Source organism: Leptinotarsa decemlineata, unplaced genomic scaffold (genome assembly GCF_025532065.1).
Source record: "Leptinotarsa decemlineata unplaced genomic scaffold, Ldec_3_MD MMD2_tig00003335_RagTag_RagTag, whole genome shotgun sequence".
NCBI classification, from domain to species: Eukaryota; Metazoa; Arthropoda; class Insecta; order Coleoptera; family Chrysomelidae; genus Leptinotarsa; species Leptinotarsa decemlineata.
In genome coordinates, this window is record NW_027412587.1 from 2,712,791 (window position 1) to 2,740,489 (window position 27,699).

The 27,699-nt window shown below is 33.1% G+C and overlaps 1 protein-coding gene and 1 long non-coding RNA gene across 7 annotated transcripts in view; one reads left to right on the top strand and one right to left on the bottom strand.

Moving 5' to 3' along the window:
* Nucleotides 1-1,867: 1,867 nt before the first annotated feature.
* The window catches only part of LOC111504252 (uncharacterized), a 650,330-nt gene continuing 624,498 nt past the window's right edge, over nucleotides 1,868-27,699 (bottom strand). For all 6 annotated transcript variants that reach the window (XM_074177945.1, XM_074177946.1, XM_074177947.1 and 3 more), the window contains 2 exons: nucleotides 4,296-4,497; nucleotides 1,868-3,057 (listed from right to left, as the gene is read on the bottom strand). In XM_074177945.1, the coding sequence (XP_074034046.1) occupies nucleotides 2,890-3,057; nucleotides 4,296-4,497 (370 nt within the window). In that variant the 3' untranslated portion in view covers nucleotides 1,868-2,889. The remainder of the gene's footprint in view (nucleotides 3,058-4,295; nucleotides 4,498-27,699) is intronic.
* LOC141483370 (uncharacterized) lies at nucleotides 6,548-27,692 on the top strand. The gene is made up of 3 exons (XR_012466046.1): nucleotides 6,548-6,905; nucleotides 26,228-27,435; nucleotides 27,493-27,692. It is a non-coding gene; the product is annotated as an uncharacterized lncRNA (long non-coding RNA).

Below are 27,699 nucleotides of genomic sequence, written 5' to 3' on the forward strand. Positions count from 1 at the left end.
AAACTCTTTGGGAGAGTATATATACAGTTGTTTAACACACATTTTCAATGCAGATAGTATCATTTGAAAATTTTACTAAATGAGTTGATAAAATATTTCTGCCGATCTTAGCCTGAATGAGATGAAAATGTATTGAAATTTACTGTAGTGAAATCAGTTGTCTTTTCACAAACTATACCTTACGATTTGACCTTCACAAACTTTATTTTCAAAAAATATATCATGTTTCACAGTAGCCTTTTCGTAGTGAATAACATATTGCAGTTATCTTTCAACAATTATAGATAGTAAAATAATTTTCAGATACCTATCTAACTTCGAAGCTTCTTAACATACCAATTGGTTTACACAGACTTACGTTCTTGTTCTACAAAAATGTAAAATATGCATTGTTTCTTTCTACTATGAAATTCAAAATCGGGTCTCATATTGCCTGCTCTTTGCTCTGAATTAGTGTTGCTAAAATTCAAAAGCCTAAGCTAGTAAATTTCCAACTTTGTGGAAATGGATCATATTTGATTGACAAAATGAATAGGAAAAATTGATTTTTATGAAATTCAATATTCATATGAAACCATTCATGATTCATATGAACGTAGTTGTTTCGAAAACACTTTTTTTTCGTGTGATTCAATGTGCATTCAAAGTAGTTCTTCCTTCGAAAGTTTACCACATTTTTTGTATGATGATGGAGAAGAAAAAAGAAAATAATCGTTTTTTCCCAAAACTAAACTCTCTGGAAAAATTAACCCCTTTCAATTCATATAAAAGGTGTTTTTTGGTTTCCAACCTGAACCATTAAAATAACCAGAATTACAACAAAGAAACTTAAAGAATAATATTGACACATCAGCAATTTTGACAAGCATTTCAACAAATAATCTTTTACTAATCCCTCCATTTTAAACTGATCATTATGTGTTTGACAGCAGGTAGTTAATGGGTCATTTATAAAACACATGTATTCTAAATTAATGGCAGCCATAATAGAAGATAGATATGTAACATTTTCTCTGATGATTATGATCTCATGAATACATTCAATTGTCCAAAAGCCAAAATCAGGCAATATTCTCTTCGAATTCTCTGTGAAATCGAAATAAAAATCATATGTTCAGTAAATTTATTCTTCAAAGTTTGTGGGTTGGTAATGAATCTAGTTATATCCGTGAAGCAACAACCACTGGTTTCAATTAAGAGCTGTCATTTAGAATTTACGAAGAATTTTGTGAGACTTTTCGAAAAGTTAACCATTTGTCAATGAAAGCTAAGTATATATTTATTACCATTAATTTATAAATATGACTAATGAGACCCTTCAAAGATTTATCATACTAGGACAGATTCTCTGTTGATGAAGAATTATTTATTTTTCAGATTGTGGAAGATTAGAAACTTGAACACATCGGGATATATAGAGAGTTTCAAATATTTTTTTACTATCCATAAGTTACAGTATTCAGTAAAGCATTTGCCATACAAATTGGACTCCATTTTACCATTTCTCGATTTGAATAGGGACTAAAATCTGTTTATGTATTGCCTTACACACAATGATCCTTTGCCTTGGTATTTCTAATGAAATAATTTTGACACAAAGTAGGAAGTAGCAGGTTCAGCTATTCTTGAAAAATCTAATATTTTCATGATTTTTCAACAATATATCAACATATATAATTGTCTTTTGAAGTCTCAGTTCTTTCAGATACTCTATGTCAATTATTCAACGAATGTAACCTTTTGCTTCAGTTTAAAAATGAATTATTTTGAATAATGAATAAAACTAAAGAATGACTTTGTCATACTCTGAAAAGATTTAAATTTTGGAAATAAAATAATTTAAATTGAAAGAAATGAAACGAAAATAACCTTTTTTCAAAAAGTAACAATTTTATTGCACCTATATACAGGACTGCATTTATATACATTATTGCACTTATATACATTATTGCGCTTATATACAATATTGCTATACAATCATGGTATCTGATTTGAAAACAAAATGGTTTAATACAGAAGGTAACTAATGACTTGCTATCTATAGATTTCGGAGTTTTGTGCAAAGATGGCTGAATCTAAAATACTAATACAAGAGATGTTGATGATTAATCCACTCAAGTTATTCGCATCTAGATAGTCCAGATACATGGGTATTATTTAGAATGGCGGTAATTTGATATGCATATACACGCGAGTTTCTAATAAATTATATTTTAATACTGAATAATAATTTATTTAAACTGGATCAATTTTCTCTGATGTTATAACAAGCACTAAATTATATTGACTAGTATTGAGAACGACATTCACATCGTCTCAAAGCTACTTTTTTTTCGGAAAATTGTTCGATAGCAACATTGGAGATTCATGAATGCTTTAATATTCTGCAATTCAACTGACGGCATTACATTCAAGAATGATTTGACTCAATATGAGTCATAAGGTTTGTCCGAAAAAACCAAATTCGTTTTCCAGGAACCAACTTTTGAACAGCAAAACAGTCAAATTCGAAAACACCATGGGAACGAATTATATGTTTTTCGGCCAGCCGAGAGGAAAATTACATTTACGAAATTACTCAATTATTTATTTTGTCTAGGAAAGCGTTTTTCAAAATCAATTAAATATAAAATATCAGAACGCAACTTCCGGATAAATCGGAAGGAGTCGCCTAGTTTATTTTTTAAAAATCACAATCAGGTGATATATCATGGCGTAAATATTAAAACCTAGAGTCAAATATTTACAAGCGAACTAAAATTGCCATCTTCTTTAACGAAAGACGGAAGTAATAATAGTTTGAAAATCAGTCTCATTAAGGAAGGCCGCCCCGAAGGCCAGACCCGAAGTCCATTGACCGTGTTCGATGGCCAATTAGACGGAGTAAAGTTAATAAACGTAGATCTGCTTGAGTTGGGGTTTCAACTCCGCTGGAATGGTGTAAACTTCTTGAGGGGGCTTCCTTTTGACGAGACGTCTCCATTTGCCTCCAAGGTTCTTCCGGAAACCGCGGACGAAACCTGGACGCTCCGTTGGCAGATTTTGTACAAGTGTATCCTGCAACAAATAAACTTACATCAGTCCGAGGTCGGCGAGAAAACGGAAATGTTAAGCGAGAACCACGTGAAATCGAAAGTGTAGACTGACGCCTATTTCAAGTTGAAGTATTAGTGGCGAAGTGATACTTTTACTACGATAATTGAACCAGCAATGCGTGAGAAATATCTCCCCTGCCGCGTTGCTAGGGTTGAATATATATTTGTACAGCCTATTCTAACTTAGGGTGCTTCTGATCGATATAGCCTCGCAATGTCATTGACCTTTGAAAGGCGGAAGCTTGGCAATTATAGCCTTGGTGAATATTTGAATATTCTTCATGCTCAACTTTGGCACGTTTTCATTCTTACAGTTGTTTCAAACAATGAAAAGGGGATAAAACTTGTTCAATCGCCTCGTCGCTCTTTGTCTAACATACGAACCAGCAAAGGACACATGCTCTCATGGGTTCGTTTGCCCAGTTTCTTTACGCTGTTGCCAGCACTGATGGCTATGTACCATGTACCGGAAACATTATTTTGTGTCTAGTGAATACCTTCATTGAAAAAACCCACCAAATGTGGAACCTGAATGACGTTTGCTTACATGGATATTTGAGGACGTATTAGTGATTATGCAAATGTTAGCTGGAATTTACAAAGTCTGTCCGGCAATCGAGGTTAACAAGTTCGTTTACTACTGAATGTGGCAACGTAGCTGACGAATTAAATATCAGTTAACCGTTCTCCACGAAACGATTTTTTATTCCACAAAAAATGTGTTGCCTTCTTCACTGGCTTGTTTTTGGGCCACGGAAGTCGGATTCTGAAAGTTTTTAGCATCTCCGCACGGTGTGAATGTACAGTTCCGCTAACTGTTTCCAAACGCGGATTGCATTTCAATGAATAGAAACCTTGCGGTCGAGAGAGTTGAAAACTCAAGGCGATAAACTCGATATCTAGGAAAAGTTGCAAGCTTGAAAATTCCCAATCACCACGGTTTACCTGTTTCGATCGACTAGTTGCAAAACTAATATCGGTTATGTTAATAGTTGTGACCTCAATTCTCCAGAGCATGCAACGGTTACCTTTAATTGGAGATTTTTATTTCGAAAGTCAACAATAAAAGAGAAATTCGCTAGTGGTTCAATGAAACTATTACGTAAAGATTTCTCAAGCTTTATTAGAGATTCTCATAGAAGCGCAAATTTGAAAACTGCCGGTAAATTTAGTTTTTCTTTTATTTTATTTGAAATTTACCTGGTTGTTGTTGTACAGGAACTGAGAGGTAGGGGGTGGTGGTTGCGTCCAGAGAATTTGTCCTCGGTAAGTTAGATCCGTTTGAAGAGCCTGGGGAGGAGAGCTTTGGTGGTTGTTGATCTGGGCGGTGGGTGTAGTCTGCAAAACCACATCAGTCACGGGGTGAACACTGTTGCTGTGTTCTTCCCTCTTCCTCAGTTTGCTGCGAACAAGACGGATTGCAATCATTGTGCCGTTACTGCCCACCATTTTCGAATCGGGGCTCCGTGATGAAAAATTAAAGATAGCTATTTTGAGGCCGGTTTTTCGACAGTTTTGGCGCTATAATTCACTTAATTAATCACAGTTTGTAGCAGCACACTAAGCACAAGCACACTGAATAAATAATCCTTTGGTTAAGAGTTCGTGACGAATCACTTCACTGGAAAATTCAATTGACTAGAATGAAAATTCAGATCGAGGGCCTAGCTTTAAACTAGCCAAACAACCTCTAAAACTTTTCAGACTACTTCGAGTCTTGCGTTGAATATGAGGCCAGACTCGGCAGTGAACGTTAATATATAGATAGTGTGACGTAGCGTAGCGTGCTGCTGGCAAACAGGGACGTGGGACGTTTTATTTTTCAAGGGTCAAGGTTTGGATTGGAAAGTTGCTCTCATTCTCGTGAATCGTGTTACGAAACTTCTGGAAATCTAGAAAGTTGGACTACTGAACATACGGAAAGCTTTACAATACTTCTATAATCAGAGTTTGAAAATTGTTGTAGCTAGAACATCTTGAAATGACAGATATTATGACCTAGTTATTTGTTTTTTCGCTAATGGACATGAAATATACATAAAAATTGCCTTTAAATGTGCACCAAAAAAATTATTGAAATAAACTGATTTTGAACCATGTTATGTGAGGTAGCGTTATTCGTTTTGAATTTTCGATACTGTATTACCTGAATTAGAAGATTTTGAATTTGAAAATTCGATAGAAGGTATGTTGCAGAATTGGTAGACACTTGATTAACATCCATATAATCGTAACCCCTTATTGTGAGATTTTCACCTCACAGTTTATAAAACAGCATCATGTGTTTCACTATATAATAGCATCTTGAGTTAAAGTTAGTATATCAACATGCCTGAAGAAGCTATTAGATAAAAAAATGTTATTGTTTAATAAACTGTTCAGTTAAAATCTCGGAATAAAGTTTTACTCAAACATATTGATAGAAGTTAATTCAAACAGTTCAATAATGAATTCTGGATGGTACCTAATTGTTTGTGACATCGGAAGTATTTATGTAGCCCTTTTTTATTCGATTGACGTTTTCATTAAAATTTATTGTGATTTTGAATATATAAATATACATTAGGCCATTCGACTTTTTACCTTGATAAGTTATCAGTGGTAACCAATCGTCCATATCTATGAAAATATATGTCTTTTTGTGGTGAATGTTATAAACTGACGCCAGCCAGGGATATCCGACTCAAAGTTACAAAATTCATGCTAAAATTCTAATTCATTGAAAATTTCAATAAACGTTGAGAGTTGTCTCATCATATATTATAGTTTTAGATTTGAAACTCAATTGAAGGATACAATTTCAACGTAGTCAAGAATAATGTTAAGTAATCATCCAACGTTTATATCATGAAAATTATCATCCTCATTCATTGTATTTTTCATTGGAAAAACTACCATTGCATTTTATTTTCTCATATGATTACAAAAATAATCGTTTGAATTACCATAAACATCACAATTCATTATTACTGTACTGCACAGTTACCTACATATTTTCTCATTTGTTTTCGTACCTTGAATTTTTTTGCTTAGCATAGTACAAATACAAATATGTTTCTGTTTTTGTTTTATTTCTTTGGAGTGAGGTGTTCTGTTCGATATTGTGAAAATGATTTTATCAAAACTGTGTCTGACCATTTCAAATAATATATCTGAGTATAAAAAAATTTATGCAAAACAACAAAGTAAATGAGTTCATCTCTATTGAATATAATATTCATTCAATATAGAATATAATATTTTAATAATTTCAATACTGTCTAGATGTTCGAGGTGAAAGTCTTATCAAATAAAAACTTATTGCTAACTTTCGAATTTTTTTATATAATTAGTGTTCCCCTAGCCCCGTCTTTACCTACCGACATGGCGGTCGGGCCCAATAGGAGGGGAGAAGCCTGTTCGCATCTCATGGCGCGTCGTTAGCCTCGTCACAAGGCAGTACTGTAACAGCTGACGACCGGCTTCTCTATCAAAGAAAGGAATAACCGAACTAAAGCTACTTCGAAAAGCTGGGAATTAATTTGTTCTTGAATTGATATTGCAATCTCGGTTTCGCGCATTGGGAATTTTGCCGCAAATAATTAAAAGTAAATGCGGGAATTCTGATAATGAGGAAAACATGGTGGTTTTTTATAATTGATCGGTTTGAAATTGTGATGAAATCGAGAATTCGAGTGAAATATTTATTAGAATTTTCATCGTGTAACAACAGAGCTTATACAATTCCATTTCCTTGACTAATTCACAGCTGGTTGCTAAGTAATTGCAGTTTGATTCTGAGAGTAATTGCCAATTAACTTGTGGATCATTGTGAGTACCGAAAATTGAACGACAAACAATTTTCTACACAGGGAAATTAGTTTATGCTTTTACAATGCGAAAATATAATCCACGAGTAGTTAATTTCTTCATTCATGAATTTCGGTTGTTTTTTTTTAATTTTGATTGGATCAGAGAAAATGCGCAAGCTAGAAAACAAAATAAGCTGCCGCCAGGTGATTAACAAGAGAGTCATCACCTACTTATACTCTGGAAAAGAAACGCTAGACAACTGTGATTGAAATCGAGAATTACTTGACCGAAATACAAACATTCTGAAAATGCAGAAGTAACATTTTGTGCGAATTCATCATCAGCTCGCAAATATTGTTTTAAAAGTTGATTAACATTGCTCATTGAATTACCCAAAAATTGCTTACTCCTAATTTTATAGTTGAATATATAAAAGTTCATTAATTACTCTCTTCTAACAGTGTCATTCTTAATGATATCCTACATTTTTCCGAAATATCATTATACGTAATTGTTATTAATTGTTCAATAAGAATATATCATTAGAATTTAGTGTTTCTTCATTTGTGTCTACGAATTTTCCGTGATTAAATCACGGAAAACCCGTAGACTACAAAACAAAAATAACTTTGTTTTGGAAATCGCGTTAAATAACAATAGGTTTTCTTGATATTGTTATGAAGTAGATAACACATTCATAATCTTTTCAACGAAATTATCTACGTATGTCATATATATCGACCATTTTCATTTGCATTTGCGATTGGTAAATACCGAGCTGTTTTTCTATCGCTCAACAGTGTCATTATTAATTTGTGTACTAGCAAACAACAATTCATCTGGTTATCCAATGAACATGATTGAGAATTTGAAATATTCTGATAATATACGTTAAATTTCGAGTGTTAACATCGACAGTTCGCGAAAAATATTGTAACCAACTGAATAACATGAAATTGATTTTTTAATCATGTGAGATTGTAAACCGCTCAAAATTTTGTATTTTGTGTTGTGGATTCTCTATTTTTCCTGAAATACTATTACAACTATCAAGCAGTGTGTAACATGAATAAATAAATCATTCAAATTGGCAACAGATGTATTAGTTGTGGGAATTTGAACCCTCACAGTATCTATTAAAAAATACATTGTAAATTCCAGCCAGCTCAACAACAAAATTTCGAATTCTTACGCGAAATTTAATGAATAGCGTTGAATAACCAAATATAATTGCAAACATACTATGTTGAAAAGAAGTTCCACTAGCTTGAAGATGATTTATCCACATAGACACTATCTGTATCTGTAGAGTAGGGAAGGTGAGTTTAGCCACATAGCACTTAGGTCACATGTGACCCATTGTACATCCTCCCGAAGAGTTGTCTTCCTAGGTCATCGTTCATCCTGTCCAGGAAGGTGGACAGGTCACTAGGAGACATCTCCTTTATGTAGGCCAAGACTCGCCAAACCCACACTCTCTTATTGACGATAACTCCGGACACTCGCATATGACATGCCTGACATCTTCCTGTCACATATCCTGCATAGAAGTGTGTCCACTAGCCCTATAATATGGAGGTGTTTCTTTGTTGACAGTGGCTAGTTAGATATCCTACTGTTAAGCGTAGGTTTTTCCTGGTCATCGCCAGATATTTTTTCGGCGCCAGCTTTCCAGGGTCGCCCAGGGTGATCCTGGCAAGATTGCATCCTTTGATTTTATCCCATCTCTTTAGGGATTGAACATGGGTGTAACGTTTGGCTAGTTCCGCAATTGTCGAAGTCACCAGGCCGTAGGTGCCACTGGGTCCTAAAATTCTTAGTCCCTTCGCTTCCTTGGCTAAAGAATCGGCAATGCGATTACCTTCATTCCTGTCGTACCTTTTAATCCACCTCGGGATAATGTTATTATCTACTGAATCCTTAACTCAATCTTGGTGGCACTCTAGCACTAGCCCTGAGGTAACACGTTGTCTGTTCAAGGCTAATAGATCTGCAATCAGTACAGATTGGTATGTTTTTGACAGAAATTATTTTCCTGTTTATTTCTTTTGTGGCGATTGAGATATCAGCCGGTTCTGTTTGAACCACGCTGGCATTTTTTCCTATTCCCCACTTAATCCTTAGGCTTAGTGATCTGGAGTACACTCCACATCCTGAGCCTATTCAGACCAAGATGTAAAAAAATGCTAGCCAAATAGTATGAAACACAGTTGCGAGATGGAGCGATTTTAGTATCATTGGATGTATTCTCGTTGTTTCCAAATGTCCCTATACCAAAATTGAATATTTGAGAAAACTTCTGAGGCTCAATTGTTTCATTGGAGAAGTAATCCAAGACATACATCTAGCAAAAATCTGCATGGAAGAGAATTGCTTCCAGTTCAATAACTTATTCTACAGACATCATAAAGCTATCTGCTTGAATACTAGCAAAATAGGAGTTATATTAATTTTCACAGACTTGGATCCGATATGTAAACGATGTATTATTGACATATGGAATTAAAAACAACGACGAGGAGTTACCATTCTTGGAAGTATTAGTGATCAGAGGTAACTAAGCGCTAGAATTCGATGTCTACAGAAAGAATACCAGTACTTTTCATAATGTTTTTTTCAAAAGTTTGTTACGTCTCCTTCGAGCAAAGAAAAGTACGATATTGAGAAACATGTTATCAGAGAAATAGCTGAAAGCAACGGGTATTCGGCTAATATTGTAGATGTAGTTAATTAGGAAAGGTGAATTTAAGAAGAATCTTCGTAAATCTTCGACTTTTCAAAGAGAAATTTATTTAAATTTCATCGGCTTTTCGCATGAACCCAGATGCGGATTGAATCGTATTTTAAAATAGTTGAACGTGAAAGTAGCCTTCAAAACTTCTTGCTAACTTCAACAAATGTTACATAACTGATAGGCGCATTTTACTGATGTACAAAGCACCATTTCAAAGTTGACACAATTTTGGAACTTTCTCTAAATTTGTTAGACGAGTTTCCTAGAATTTCATAGAGACAGGTAGTATACTAATTCATCGAAAATCTCTCAAATTGAATATAAAACGAATAGCAGGTAGAGGAAGAATTTATTATCCGTCTATATAAAACAATTTCTTTCAATTTTTCATGTTTGTAAGTATCTACAGAGAATGAAGGAATATATTATTCTTTATTTCCCTACACATTTCTCATTTACTTATCTGATATATCGGAGAAAATTTGTTGGGCTCAAAGGCCTGTTTGTCTGTCATTAAAATGCTAGGTTATTTCCACGCCCAGGAATACCCATACATTTTTTTCAAGGGGGGGGGGTATACAAACAGTGATATATTCAGGATATATTCATGGAAAGAGAGCAAATATAAAAAAACACCATATTCAATGTATAATTCAGGTGCGTCACATGAAATGGAAAGAGCCTAATGACACATTTTATCTGTAGATGAACAAGTCTTATGAGATATTTGGAAAGGATTTCTATTGAAAGACAACGGGGTATCAAACTTAGTAGTTCATAAGACGATACGGATCACATTCACTCACAAATATACGATGACCATAATAAATATTACATAATGTTGAGATTTTTGCAATACTCATAGAAATCTGTGAGTTTGTTTGCAGTAAATCTCGAGGTGAAGGTCGATTTCCGTTGTGATTAATAATTATTAGCAATTATTTAATACACTCAAGCAAAGACAATTATGACTCAAATCACAGAAAGCAAGAAAAAATTGACTTGCCTTGAATAAGTCTAATGATTTTACAATGATGAGATACATGAATATTGAAATTAATGTCTCCTGTCACCAGGTGCAAGTTTAACATTAAATCTAGATTTTCGAAAAGTAAAAGATTCAATATGACATACAATAATGAATGCAGCAGTGACATAGCCAATGAAAAATGTTGAAAAGGGATTTGATAGTTGAAAAACCCACAAAGGGTTGATCATATTCAATGGTATTCATAATATTATCAAAATCAAAATGAACTTATTGAGAAAATTATTTAGAGGAAACTACTCAAATCGATGACTTCATTGTATACCTCATTTTTTAATTTCGGTTCTGAAAGTACAGATTTCCGTTGTTTAAAAGACAAAAACAAATAAAATAAAAATGAATGAAATGTTGAAAATACTTAAAATAATCAAATCGAAATATTCTGTTGATTAGTTAAAACGAAAAAAATATCAAAAATAATAGATAATGTGGAAAAAATTGATAGTTGAGTACAAATGAATATCAAAAAATAGTAAGAAAGCTAAATTGTGAAGAATTGGCGTTATTACAATTTTCCGATGCTCATTATTGCTTAATCATTGATACCGAGACGAAATGAGTCTCAATCAATGGAATGGGGTAGAAGAGGAACCATCTTCTTTGGTGATTTGTCTATCAGAATAGTTGAAACTCTCACTGTTATTCACAACATATCTTTGATATGAGTAATTTCTCTGATACCAGTTGGACACAAAAAAACATCATTAATGACGGAAAATATATTGAGTTAAGTAATTATATATTTGTTTTTTATAACGCACAGCAATAAAAAGTTCATTAACAAATCAAAACACTTATGTGACGTTCAAATTGGTACCTGGATTTCAATGGTGAGCAAACAATATCATTTAAAATGAGGCACCTACTGGATCATAATAATTTTCAATACATTATATCCTGTTGAGCCTGTGAGCTACTAGCAGAAAAATTGCGAACTGTATATCAGTACTTTTTGAACCATTCCCTCATTCTGTTACTACCACATAAAAAAAGTCTCCTTAACTAATCAGATAAATGTGAATGTATTCAATTCTATATATTTCTAATCCTTATACTGAAAATAAGATGTATCTCAACAAAAAGGGCTTTGTAATGCACTGTATGGAACCTTTGGTGTAGTAATGAATAATACTGGAGTTTTTTCCCAACACCAAACCGTTATTTTAACACTTCGACACGTGTTTGGATCACCAAGTGATCATCTTCAAGAGGAGGATTAAATTCAGTTTGATCTTAAAGATCAAGAGGAAGATGAAACTCAGTTTGATCTTGAAGATGGTGATCAAAACACGTGTCGAGGTGTTTAATCAACGGTTTGTGGAAAACTCAGTTTGATCTTCCTCTTTAAGATGATCACTTGGTGATCGAAACACGTGTCGAGGTGTTCAAATAATAGTTTGGGGTTGGGAAAAACTCAGTTTGGTCTTCCTGTTTAAGATGATCACTTGGTGATCGAAATACGTGTCGAGGTGTTTAAATAACAGTTCGATGCTGGAAAAACTCAAGTTTGATCTCCCTCTTCAAGATGATCACTTAGTGACCGAAACACGTATCGAGGTGTTCAAATAACGGTTTGGGAAAACTCAGTTTGATCTTCCTCTTCAAGATGATCACTTGGTGATCGAAACACGTGTCGAGGTGTTTAAATAACAGTTTGGTGTTGGGAAAAACTCGGTTAAATCTTGCTCTTCAAGATGATCACTTGGTGATCGAAAGACGTGTCGAGGTGTTTGAATAACAGTTTGGTGTTGGGAAAAACTCAGTTTGATCTTTCTCTTTAGGTTGATCACTTGGTGACCGAAACACGTATCGAGGTGTTCAAATAACGGTTTGGGAAAACTCAGTTTGATCTTCCTCTTCAAGATGATCACTTGGTGATCGAAACACGTGTCGAGGTGTTTAAATAACAGTTTGGTGTTGGGAAAAACTCGGTTAAATCTTGCTCTTAAAGATGATCACTTGGTGATCGAAAGACGTGTCGAGGTGTTTGAATAACAGTTTGGTGTTGGGAAAAACTCAGTTTGATCTTCCTCTTTAGATTGATCACTTGATGATCGAAACACGTATCGAGGTGTTAAAATAACGGTATGGTGTTGGAAAAAATGCCTTGTTGATTTAACGACTTTTAACGGCTTTTAACGACTAACAAATAATATAGGCCATTTTATTTCTGTAACACTGTCGTATCAGCTCATAACTTATATTAATTAGCTTTGATAAAATTCAATAAAACAAAAATAGTCGTGTGTTCACGACTGGCAATTTTCATTTTAAAGATAACACAAAAAACGCGACTTTAACCTTCAAAGTGATTCAGTACATGAAAAAAACTAATAAATGGCAAAGTTTCTTTCTTCATCACGTGTATAGCGTGATGTGATGCCGCATGAAATAATTTTTTCGCGAGTGAGTTTTCATTTTGCTCCATCTCCTGAGACATTCATTTAAATTGTAGAATAGTTAAAATGTGAATGAAATGTTTAAGGATACTAATGCATTTAATTTGATAAGGATTAATATCGCAACCATCTAAATAGTTTTTCTGTTACCAGATTGTATGTGGTAGACTGTAGACTAATGAAAGAAAAGCAAAATGTAGTGATTTGTTTTGTTATATTTCAAAAAAGATTAGACAGCGTTTTTAAAAAAACCTCTCCGGCTATGCACAGATACCACTACCACCCAGACTTCGCCCGGATTACATTATCATATATCAACCAAAAAACACAAAACATTAATGAGTTATACATATAACACCTTCTTCTTGAATGACTCCTTTGTAAAAAAACTCAAGAAAATCCGTTTTAATTCATCGCATTCAGACAGACAGACGCATCGAGGGGGTTTTATTTTATAATATAAAGTGATACATGAAGGAATGTGAAGAACTTTTTAGCGTAATCTTACGTAGCGTAATCTAAAATTTGGCATTGCATCGAAAGTTGAAAACAAGGTTTCAGGAAGGTACTTTCCCATGATATGATAACATAATTTCCCAAGAAAAAACATATCAGGACTGGAGAAAAACATAAATTTGTGAAATTATAAAACAACAATAAAAATTAATTGGCGCTCCGGGGCGACTTCATTGATTCCAGTGGCGCATTTGCTTTTTCAGCTGCAGGAAAACCCGGAAAAACCTGCAGCACCACATCATCTGAAGATCTTGATCTACCAATATCCTCTCTCTCATAAAACAAAATGTAGGGTGTCTCTAGAGGCTCCGATAGATTCAGTGCATCGCCAGAACACTTCGTGACACGACTATCGTCAAACTTAAACCAGCCCGTTTCGTCTTTGACCAAGGCGTAATAATAACCAAATACAACGTTATAACCACAGTGAACAATAACTGCATGAACATTATAAAACATTATAGTTTTAAGAATAATAATTTTCGAAATGCTTGTAAATTCGTAATGATATTAGTAGCTATTCACAATACTGATCAATTCGGGACACTGTAGGAAAAAACATCTTGTAGATTTGAACATCATCAAGTTTATGATATAGGTACATTCATATTTTTCAGAGAGGTAACATTCTGTGTGTATTTATATGTATTCAGTCTCGTTTTAATATTTTTTTGTATTTCATACATATCACTTTCATGCCAATTCCCCATCATAAACGGTTGAATTTTAATTTTTGTGAAAGTGTATGCAGACATAAATGAAACAAAATGAGAGTTTGATTTTCATGTCGATTACTCATGTTCATAATCCTCTTTAGGTTAATGCATTTTAAAAGTGTCTATGTATTCCATGTTTCTATGTAAATATATGTGTATATACACATTTTTGTCTACTTCATCGTATACTACACATTATTAATATCATATCATAATCTTTGATTCGTTTTCCTACAATTTTTGGGAGGAGGCAATAAATATGAAGAAAACGTTTCCTCCACTGAGTAGCTTTTTATATTTTGAATAAATACCAATAATTTCGAAACATTGTTCAGAGAATTAAAATTATCATTCCTCATGATTCTTAAAAACCCGCTTGTTAATTTTGGCCTGTTAAACTTGGATGAACAATGGACTGAAAGCCATGATTTTTTTAAAGATTTTAATTTACAATCAGGGAAAACCATAATTCTGGTCAAAATAAAAACTTGGGTTCATTATTCCCCAATATTCATAGAATTAACTACCTGTTTCAGATAAAATCAAAAACAAGCTTTGTTAGAATGGAGATCATCAAGATTTGTTGTCTCGTTTCTGTATACTTTGCTGAGAAATTAGCTTTCGTCTGGAATACTATACGTTCGTTCTGGTCAATGACATTTTGGAAAGAAGTTTGAAATCGATTTGTTACTCATAAACACAAAATGAAATGTTCTATAATTTATCGCAATACTTTCCGTATAAATATAAATCAGTTTTCTTAGAAATTAGAAAGGAAAAAATCTATCGAATATTTACAATGGTACAATTGATTCATGAAATACCTGTTGAAATCTGTGTTTTTTCTATAAGAACGATGATAAGAAATGGATGAGTCATGGTGATGAAGTGTGACATATCGATTGATAAAAGCGGTGAGTATTTTTAAGACTTACTAAGGCTACTATGTATGTTTCAAATTAGATAGGAATACTATGAACAGTTTGCTAAGTTTGAATGATGAGTCATCAAAACAAACAAAATTATTCAATTCAACATTTATCCACAGGTATGATTTCATGATAACGAACAGGACAAAACGACTTCTGAAAAAACATCAAATCTATGAAGTACACATCGGTTTTCACTTATTATTTTCAGAAGTAGTTACAGAACATGTTTATATTTTCACTACAGAGTTTGAATGGTAGATAAGAAGTGATTTATTTACTGATTTTAGTTATGTTTTGACAACAGCAATTTTGTTCAAAAGCATATTAGTTTGTTTGGAACCAGAATTACTCTAGCTGGTTTTATCTGAGAGAAAATAATCCTTCAACATTGTATTCACATATGTTGTCCGGAGCAATTTTCAACAGATGATTTTAGGGCAATTATAAATAATTTTACACTTGATAGATTATGTAACGTGCAAATAATATGCAATAATCATGTTAGAGTAGTGGTTTCAACAATAAATTTCAACTGATTTGTGAGCTAAAATTGAATTTTTTACTGTAAATTGTTGACAACCTTTTTTTAGGATATTGTATCTTCAATATAAACCTAAGGACAAACTATCGGGAAAAGAGAAGTTGACACACTGTCAAACGATTCTACAAAGTGTTTCAAACTCGTCGTCGTCTAAAATGGCAAGAGTATTTTTTTCACTTTAGAAATAGATCGAACAATATACGATATACAACCTTCCAATTTGTTCAAAATTTCCAAGTGCTCGTGTATATATAACATCTTTTTGAAAACAAGAAAACAGTAAACGAACATATATTCATCATATTTGTTGGCAATGAAATACAATGTTCTAATTGATCATCACATAGTTTTGTAAGAACTGAGCAAGTAAACAAGCCAACTGGGAGATGATGAGGATTTCATCGGCTCGGAAAAATCATGCAAAAGGAATTTGCATTTGGAGTTCGAAATAAACTGTGAACATTATATTTACACATTTCCTAATGGAAAATGAAAAGTGCGCAACTGATGAGTTTCAAGTCTTCATAAACGTCAACTCATCTACCGATAAACTTATCAAAGGTGTTTTATTGTTTTTGAAGATTATAGATTATTAAAAAATTTCAAATTGATGACTGAAGTTTCTTTTGTTATTCCGACTTTCAATAGATTTATATGTGTTATATATAATAGTAACTCAATCATATCAATTTTATGAGCGTAAAGCTGATATAGCGTTAAAAAACGTTGCGACATCCTTTACAACTTCATGTCTGAATATATTCTTGAATATTTCAAATTCAGATTACGTTATACTTAGTGGTTTGGATGATCTATATTGAAATTATAAAGAGGACATTAAAAAAATCAATGAATATTGGCGCATCTAATAGACCACCCCTGTATCCTTTTTGTTTTAGGTCGCATTGAAAAACTTTTTCCAGAAATGAACTTGCTCGTGAAACAATTTCAACATTTTCGAACAAATTATACCCCGCTGAGATGAAAAATCAACAAGATTTATTGTATCCAAAAAATGTATTTGAAAAAGTCATTTTGAATCCTCTAAAACATATCTTGAATATTATCTGAAATAATATACAGAATGTATCACTTCAGGATGTATCACCCTTTTTTGTTTAAAGTCAAAAACTGTGTTTTTTCTAAGACATACTTTCGTATCAATAACTGTATCTCTTTTGAATGAATCATAGCTTACTAAATCAAAATTTAAAACAATTTTGGAAAGAACGTTAATTATTTGTTATCGGAAAATTCTATTAGAACAAATCGAACAATAATCATACTTTCGAATTCAGTCCTTATCCTGTAATTTTTGAGTTTTCCATAATGTAAAAGTATTGGCTTATAAAATAACATTTATTTCACAATTGAAAACAACTACCATAGAAATAGTCATAATGAAAATATTCAGTTTACGGCTACGACTTTATGCTCTTTGGTGACATAAAAAGAATAAGAATGATTTGTTTTGGTGTTAGATTTCATTAACATGCCTTTCATTCATACGAATATATGTTTCAACTCGTTTTCTTAGATTCCCTAATGATTTCATCGGGAGTCCATTTTCGGCTCGCCTTTCTAATTTTCTCACATAACTCGCTCTAATCAGTGCGTCTTGGGTTCTGGTATACTTTTTGCTTTACTGTTCCTGATGAATTTAAAATCACAAGGAGTAAAATCAGGTGATCTTGGTGGCCACTAAACTGTCCATATCTTCTAATCCATTTCTACGGAAAGTTATTATTCAACCAATTCTTGATGAATTATGCATTATGCGTTGAAGCTCCATCCAATTGCAGATATACATTTTGCCTTACAATAAAAGGCAAGTCTTTAATAACTCCACCTAGTTCACTTTCAAGAAATTCAAGAAACCTTCCTGAATTGAGATTTGTAAAAATTAAGGCCCATTTCTTCTGTTATTCAGTATACCACACGACATTCATTTTACAAGTCTATTTTCTTCATTGTCAGGTTCAAGAGTAGGTATTCAAATAATACGTCACTCGTTTTAGACTTATATTCCAAGAACAAATTTTCCTCTCCTTTGAGGGATACGATGAAACATATTATTGGTAATCCTAAATGACTGGGGTTTCTTGAATTCTATTTATATATCATTCGGTAAACCATTATTACGGCAAAAATGGATTTTGGACCAAGAACTGGTTTCGAATGAACGATTAACATTCATTGCCGTAAACAACGTTAGCAAAGGTCAGGGCAGATGTTGAAATAATAATTCAAAAGTTAAATTTGGTTCTAAACGAATTTGAGGACGAGCAAAAAATGTATTCAATATTATTTTTGTTGTTTGTTACTGTGTTTAATAGCAACTACTGAATAAACAACTTTAGTTATTGTTGGTTTATGATTTCAGCAGTAATTTTGATCCACACAGAGTGATTAATTTTATGAGACTTTAATTCAGACTCTCTCTCTCTCTGGGTCATGACATACTTCTAAAATCACGTGTCTTCTTCGTGTTTTTGTTTGTACCGAGAAACAAAAGAGGTGCAAAGTAACCTTCAAATGTAAAACACGGGATTGTAATTCAACCATTACAATCAAAAAGCATGTAGGAAATTGAAGGTTATACTGTTTCATATTATTTTATAACTTTCAATATATTTTTTTATTATGCATTGCTAACCTTATACCTATCCAGTTTAAAATTTCATTAATGTGCTAGGCATAGAGAACACATCCAGCTGATTACGAAAATTGAAGTTTCTTATTATAAATTTTGGAATTATCTCGCGAGCATATTTATTCATAAAGTAGAAAAATACAAAACAAAGGATAAAAGCTTAAAGTTCTATCCAAGACAAAATGGTTTTCAGCTGAATACCCATTTTTGTACATTACCTATGCAAATAATATGTTAACCTTTCGGGACTCACAGTATGTCACTGAGACCGACGATTACGAATTTCTCTGAATACGGCCCGATCGCCAGCATTACAATTTCGCTCTTATGACCCTTCTCAGTAGAGAAAGTCCGGGCACAGTGAATACACTGGGCAAAGTGAATACTCCTCACTACTCCTAAATTATTCGTGCGTGCGCCACTACTAGGTTTGTTCTGGTTCTAACATCCGAAACTGTTTGGAAACTGCGCAAGACATGATGCGTATAAGCTAAAAATCTCAAACAGTCCTAAATAATCTTGGACAGTTGGTTAAACCAGAACGCATTTTGAGGAGACCACTGTGCCACCTATCGTATAGGTATATGAAGACGAGAAAATACTGTTAATCATGTCCATTTTTTTATGTAGTCAGTTCAAATGTTATCTAACCTCAATCATCAATTATTCAAATCAAATAAATAAAAAAACATCCTAGAAAATATCCCAAACAAATTTCCACATGAATGCGTATTAACAACTGGAACAGTTTTCAACAGTTCAGCCTCGAGAGCAAGAACGATTCGTGACGGTTCAAGACAGTTTAGGATCATTTCGCAGTCGAAATCAGAACAGAGGATTCATCAATCCGAGCTCATTCTCAATAAACCAGAACGCTCTATATCAACTGTGCATGATCCTGACGTCCTAGAACCTGAATTTCGTAGAACCAGAACAAACCTACTGTAACGTTCGGCCATCTTGGGCCAGTGCGCGGGAATCACCAGAGCGAGGGGTCACGTCGCGTGCAGCAGACAGAGTGGAGATTTGTATTTTTGTGAAAAAAAGATTGATTTTGCGAGGTAAATACATTGATACTATTTCCAGTATTATTACTTCTTCACCCAGACTACTTGATGGTGCGTCTCCCGGCACTCAAGGAACCTGTACTCTAAATGTACAGCAAAAATATCATAATTTTATCCTTGGCCGGGTTTTTGACCAGTTAATAAATTTGCTCTTGGTGATGAAGCCGACGTGATTAAATATTCAATAAAATGCGAGCATTTCACTGGATACCAAACCTGGATGCTCAACTTCTCACTGCAGTCCCTTTATGTTGAGACCTATACCAAATCCTGTCAAACCAATCTTTACTCGTAAAAAGAAATTACAAACATCGGAAATATTACATAGTGCACCGATCAAGGAAGACCAAAAGCCAGAAATTTAAGAGAAATAAAGTTAAGAACGTTACTAACAGACTGGATGATAAATAAAAAAATGTTCCTAAGAAAACTGTTGAAGCTATTACTAAGACTGACAAAAGAAACAAAAAACCGATAAAGAAGCTAAACAGACAAAGAAAATTGAAGAATTTAAGGATATGTTATGCTTTTTTGCGGCGGAATATACATTGAAGGAGATGATAATCCGATTGACGTTTGTCAACTTTGGTGTCACGAAGAATGTTCTGCTTTTGATGGCAGTCAAGAGAATCATTGTGATAACTGTCAATCTTAATTTTCTAATTATTCAATTTTAAGTTAAGTCTTTTTCAGTGTAGTAAGTTTATTACTCACGTTTTCAGACATTAAAATGTGTGTATTCACTTTGTACTGTATGGGAATCTGGGCCAAGTGAATAATTTCGTTACTTTTTAACATTTATTTGTAGTTAGTAATTGTCTAATTTGAAAGGTAACTGACGATGGTTATTGTAAAAGCAATAAATAAAGACTGCATTGTGATAGTTATTTTTTTGTACCTTATACATTTTCTGCCAAAGCCTTAAATATCTTAAAGTATTCACTTTGCTCGACCTTCCCCTACCTTCTTAACTGATCAATGTCTATTGAGGTGTGAAAGGTGGATGTTGTGACTGTCCAATTTGTGATTTTACGTGATCCGTCTCGAACACAGATGTTAGTTATCCCGTTACTGTTTCGAGGTAGTAGAGTGGTAGTTGAAAAATTATTTAATGGAAATGTTTCACTCTTTTTAATAGAGTTACGAGGAGAAAGTCAGAAGACTTCAACGGCTATTTAAAAAGGTAGATAGTGATATGGAAAAAGATGACTTAGAAGTTTAGGAGGAAAACTCGCATACTAAGAAAGAAATATCTGATAATGATACAGAGGAAGCTGCTGCTATAGAACCCGAAACCAACAGGGCTGTTCGTACCCCTTGTTTTGTTTCCAAAGATGACACCAGACGGAAAAAAGATTTTATCAGAAGTCCAAATATAAGAAAACGCAAAGATAATATCATAACAAGGTAAGCAGGAATAAAAGGTTCAGCAAAAGATAAAAAAACTGCAATTTAAATATGGAGTTTATTCATCACTGACAATGTTAGAAAGAACTGTCGTCAACACTAACCGACAAATAAAAAGAAAACAGTATTCCAAGCCAAGCCAAACCCACCAATATTGAACTGAACTTTATATTGTTGGAAAATCAAAAAGTGGTCGCCAAAAAGTACGCGATCTTTTTAGAATCAATGGAAGGAAGATCAAAGCGAGTTTTAATGTTGAATGATGATACGGGAACTGAGGTAACTTTCTTCTTTACATGCCCATTCAAATGAGTTTGTTTATGAAACTCATTTCCTAATGTTGATATTAGTATTTAGTTCACACCTAAATTCAGGTCAAATTATTAGTCATTAAATATGAAAATAAGGTTTTTCCCTCCTTAGATATTTATCGTAAGTTGAGGATGGATTCTGAAGATTATCTTCCCCTAGCAATAAATAATTTTTGATGTGTAAACTTGTGAAATACCAGTTTCAAACATGATTTGAAATAACTTTGCTATAGAGAGAAAAAATAACGACTTAGTGAAAGCCATAAATTTGCAAAACAAAAGCCAACGACTCAACAGCTATTGAGATAAAAATGTGCAACATCAATAAATTTTAACTGCCATTGAAGATTATTAGAAACGGAGACGGTGCGATAAATGAAACCAGGCAATGATTTTTAAACAATAGTTATAAATACATTTTCTGTCTGATAAGAACAAAACCATATAGAAAAATCTGCAAAAATTCATTTCTTAGATGGACAATTTGAAATTGTATCAATTATCGTGGAACATTCACAATTTATTATGAAAAAAAAAGAAAGTAATACAACTTATGAAATTATGAAGCAACAGAAATTATTTGGCGCTCCGGGGCGACTTGATTGATTCCGGTGGCGCATTTGCTTTTTCAGTTGCAGGAAAAGCCGAAAAAACCTGCAGCACCATATCGTCCGATGATCTTGATCTGCCAATGTCCCCTCTTTCATAGAATAGAATGTAAGGTGTTTCCAGAGGCTCCAATAAATTCAAGATATGACTATCGTCAAACTTAAACCAGTCCGTTTCGTCTTTGGCCAATGTGTAATAACGACCAGATTCAACGACAGAACCACAGTAAATAATGACTACATGAAGATTTTAATAGTGGTCTGCTAGATTGAAGTGTTCATCTATTTCGAACCTTCGTGAAAGTTTGGTGCTTCCGTAAGAGGTTGAGGAATGTTTGAAGATCATCACAATCATTTCAACAGTTTTCCAAAATATCAAAAAGTCGACAACAGTGAAAATTGAATATTTTCTCTCATAAAACTGACAATGATATAAAAGTTTGGCTTTCCATTACAGTGTCCAAAAATCTATTTTTGTATAGAGTACCAGAGTATAAAGTGATTCATGATCCAAAAAATATAAATATAAAAAAGTATAAGTACATCTAGTGACTCATCGATCAGGCAAGCAACAAAATGAATATCAATTTTGTCACCCCTCTCTCCTTTGTCGCATCACTCATTCAATGAAAAATTTCAAAGGGTTGAGAATTCAACTATTGCAGTATCGAGACCCATGTTTACCCTGAATTCACATGCAGAGGATTTTTCAAGAATTTTATCTTTATAATCCAATTATAACGTGCAGCGTAGAGAACTTTGAAATATATTTTTTATCTTTACTTGATTTGCGTCAATGAAAAGCAGTCCTATGATACATTAGAAGTATACGTATATGAATATGTCCAAATGTTGTAAACTATCATTTATATGAATATTTGAACTAATAAATAATGTCAGTGAAAGTAATAATCCAACAAACATGTAATTCGGTGGATATAAACTTGGATATGCGTTAACGCATTACACACTTAATGATAAATATAAGTAAACCTAATAAAACATTTTTTTCCACACCAGAACAAATAGTGCCTCTCGACGTTCGACGTTTCGTTAAAAAAGTTAGAACCATCAGAAGATGATACTATCTTATCGTCAGAAGATGACTCTAACCAAGTAAGTATTACCTGGAGATAGATGACTGATAATGCTAGCTTGGTTAGCGATTTCAAGAAATGACCAAAAATTCACAAAATTATCAAAGTAGTGAAATGACAACCGATAATAAGAAAGCCAAAATGTAGCTGAACTGTTATGAACACCAATGAAGACGGAGATCTAGAAAAGATAGATTTAGATTTAGAAGAATTTTTGCTGTAGTAACTTTAATTTATGTTTCAGAATTTCACATGCAGGTTTGTGTCATCTGGAGATGACGGTGATAGTGGAGTCTATAAAATATGGAAAATTCAGGGGTTTTTGATGATTACTTCAAATTCCAGTACTCTTTGAGTTACAAGACACTATAATTACAAGGATCCAAATATTTATAGTTTTATTTATTATGAAATCACACAACGAAATCATCTGGAAACATCATTTTTCTTAGATATCATCCATACGAACACTACACGCTATATAATACAATACAATACAATACTTTATTTTTCCCGAGACTTTTTTACAAGCATGGAAATCGTCATATACACAGTAAAGATTGGAGTTGAAAAATATCAAGTGATAAAATATGGAACATACATAAAAAAAATTAAATCAATAGTAGATGTACGAGATAGTTATATAAAACAATTAAAAAAATACATAGTATAAACAGTAGAATTTTGACAAGCAAACAATCGTGATGTCAAGCAGCCAGATCAGTTTGAAAATATTCATCAAGTGAATGAAAGGCATTTTTGTAGAGAATATTTTTAATGCTATTTTTGAAATTAATGGGATTTGAAATTTTCTTAATGAATGTTGGAAGTTTATTGAATATTTTTATAGACATAACATGAGGTCCGTTTGATACAGATGTTAATTTGTGTACAGGAACTATCAGAGTATAATTTTGCCTAAGAGTATAACCAGCAGCTATGCGGATAGTATCCCTTTGCTAAAACTCATGGTAATGATTCTTAATGTAAGTGACACAGTTCAAAATATACATGGATATAACAGTTAAAATTTGTAAATCAGTAAATAACTGCTTACAAGAATCACCATATTCACATGGTTCTTAGTATCTTTTTTTTGAGCAATCGACAGATCATTCAATTTGCTGCTGTTACCGTAGCAGACCAAGCAATAATTTAGACTTGAGTGAACATAGGCATAGTAGTAACTTAATAAAATATTTATAGGGACAGAATTTCTGAGATTCCAAATGACGAAACAATGCTTGGATAATTTTATAGAAATAGAGTCAATATGATCATTCCAGGATGATTGGGAGTCAATGTTCAACCCTAAGAATTTGACTGATTTTTTCTGCACAATAGATTTAGTATTAGCTCTAACTAATATACTGCAGTCCATTTCTCTAAGCGAGAAAACAATTGTATTAGATTTATCGCTATTTAGTACGAGGCCGTTTCTGGCGCAGTAATTAAGCATATTAGCAACTGCAATATCAGCCTGGTCAGATAACCCTTCACAAGAAGAAGAACTTAATAAAAAGGACGTGTCATCAGCAAACTGTACAGTACAATGTTGTTGAATAATATTAGAGATGTCGTTGACGAATAAGAGAAAGAGAGTAGGACCCAGGACACTACCTTGGGGAACACCTGTTAATATGTTACGATTTTCAGAATGATATATTCCAGATTTGAGCCTAACCTCAACAGATTGTGATCTGCCAGTCAGATAAGTCTCAATCCATTTTAGACTTTGGCCGCGAATTCCAGTATCATGAAGTTTATCGAGGAGAAGTTGATGATTGATGGTATCAAATGCACGTGACAAATCAAATAGAATACTGAGCGATTTTTCGCCATTTTCAAATTTGGATAAAACATGATTGACCAGAGAAAGAGTAGCATCTTGGGTGGATAAACCAGATTGGAATCCATATTGATAGCAACGATATAACATTTCACTCACATGCTCAATAGTGTACTTCAAAGTGTCGATACAAGACACCTATCTCATCACCTTTTCAGCTCCGTTTTGGTTCACGTTACGAATTGAAGCACTCATTTCTTTTATAACATTACGACTTAGTGTCATGTCACGGTTATAGTACATAAAACATTCGTACTGTTAGTTGATTTAACTCCAGCCATAAAAATCTTGTTCAAACGGAAAAGGACATTGATTTTTGGTAAAAAAAACCTTAGATGCAACTTATAAGTTTGAACTACTTTTTGAACCATCTGAAATACTTAGAATGTGCGATAAATGTGAACAGATGACCCGTGACGATTTCAATATTTTGACCTACAATAAAGAACATGGTGATAATTCAGTTCGAATCAGCAAACGAAATGAAAGTTTGTTATTTCATCAACCTCAACAAAATATCATCCCAAATAGGAATGGAAAATCACTCCATTTGATTACATCATGATGAATTCTGCTATACCTGCATACCAATAAATGTAGTTCTTGATGTTTCTTTTCGAAAGAACATCATAAGAGTCAGGTCATACGATTCTTCGTCAGAGATGTATGAAAAAAATACAGACCAATTTTTTCGTATACCCATGCAATTAAACATAGATCTCTATTAATTAGTTCAGATTTTTTGAATAAAATAAAATTAAAACTAATAAAACAATTATTATTATTTCAATTAACAGCCGTATTTGTTCGATTGGTTGTAGAAATTCATTTTGAACATAGGATAAAGAAAGTAACTTTTGTCTACATTCTAAGATTTTTATTTGTTACGACCGGTTTCGGTTTATTAAACCATCCTCAAGTGAACTGTCGTATTATTATCCAAACCGCTTCCTCACCCGTTGGGTGAAAAATAATTCATGAAAACTGAACAAAAATTATTGTTTTGTGAAGGGAAATCACAGTTTTTTATTGACATATTTTTGGTATATTAACCTTTCATAATCTGAAAAATATAAATATTGTAATGGCAAACTTTATACGGGTGTATAAAGGCTACACATTTTAGTTAACTGCGTAAATTCAAATAATTTTGCACAAGAGAAATGTTCTATTTATCAGTAAACTTGTATATGACAACTTATTCCAACAATAAAAATAATTTATACAGATAATTGTGTATTCAGAATTGGAATCAATCTAACGTTTCTTGTTGTTTTTTTTTGGTTCGCTTCATTTTCAAACGTTCTTGATATATGTCAAAGGAGTTAATTGTGGAAGGTGAAAATAACCAATAAAAGTTTCATTGAATATTCAAGAATATTCTTGAGATTCGAAAGCATAATCAGATCCAAATAACCATTTTGTACTTTGATATTTAATCAAATTTTCTTCTTTCTTTTAGGGAGCATATGCGTTTCACAGAGGCTATGTTGACAGAGAAACTACTGCTGGTTGACAATACTTTGCCTGATTGTGGGAAATGAGTGTCTCAATGAATTCGTCACCTCATATTCCCCACTATGTGGAATATACATCCTTTGGAACTAAAAAGGCTTATGATGGTGGACATTATGATTTTATGTTATGTTAGTAAACTTCAAGATATCTAGATCTATATTTAAGTATTTATTTAAAACTGATTCAATGAACTACTCAAATGACATTTTATATAAAAATACTAACATAATGGTTTTACCCAATTTGTTGCAGGTATCTTTATAAAACTGTTTTTGAATCAGTTCGGTATCGATAAAATTAGGCGCAGAAGAACAATATCAACACTGATACGAAAACATTTTAGTATCGAGAAATCGCCTATTGTGGCAAACACATTAAAATAAAAAACATACATCAACATTAGAATGACCATTGAAGGTTGATGACTGCCTGTCACCTCTCCCTTATTTACCACTTTCGTTTTGTGCTGTGTAAATATTTTCAGAATTCTCTCGACACAACATCATTGTGTATTTTTATCTTGTGTTCTCCAGTAAATTTGTACGACGACAAACAGAATAGGTAATGCACAATTTACTGAAATTGTTGGCAGAATACTAAATATACGAATATTATATTTATCCCGATGTAGACCTCCCGAACATTTTGGAATCCAGGGATTAGCAGGGTCGTAATCATTATTGCAATTGGAAGAATCTGGATTTAGTTCAATCGCTTTTTCTACCTCATATAAAAGTGGAAATACTTGGTGCAGGCATATTTAATATGTTTTGTAAGACTTTGCTGAAAATTACAGAAATTGCTCGGGATGTTACATCTCAAGTAGAAGAACTTCAATTTAAACATTGAAAATCACCCATAAAAATCCAAAAAGTGTTTAGTGATGAAAACTATATGAACGAAGACATTTATTATGAACGTTTTCTTATCAACGACTGCTGTAGTCTTTCGAATATGATATGTTTTCTGATGAACTGAAAGTAGAGTATTTGATTTTGAAACAGTTGATTGTAATCTCCAGAGGCACAGAAGCCATGTATACCAATTATTTGATGATTGATAGAGCAATGTACGGTTCCAGATACTTTAACTAGTTATGATAATATATATTATGAACTTCATATATTGAAAGTTTTTGCTGCAACGGACCAGGTAACTATAAAATGTAACTTATAGTTAATCATGTTTATTTCGGGCAAATATTTTCAGGAAATTGTATGACTACTTTTCCAAATTGAAAAAAATTCAAGTGAGAATTCTGACTGATGAAAACGGATATATACTTGAGGAATTTGGATTTTGATTCACATGCTAACTGTAAGTACAAGTAGAGAGGATTGGATCCTTCGGGAAAAGGAAATATTGAGAGCAGATAGTTGTTGGTTCATAGATGGATCAAAAACACCTAGGGACCTA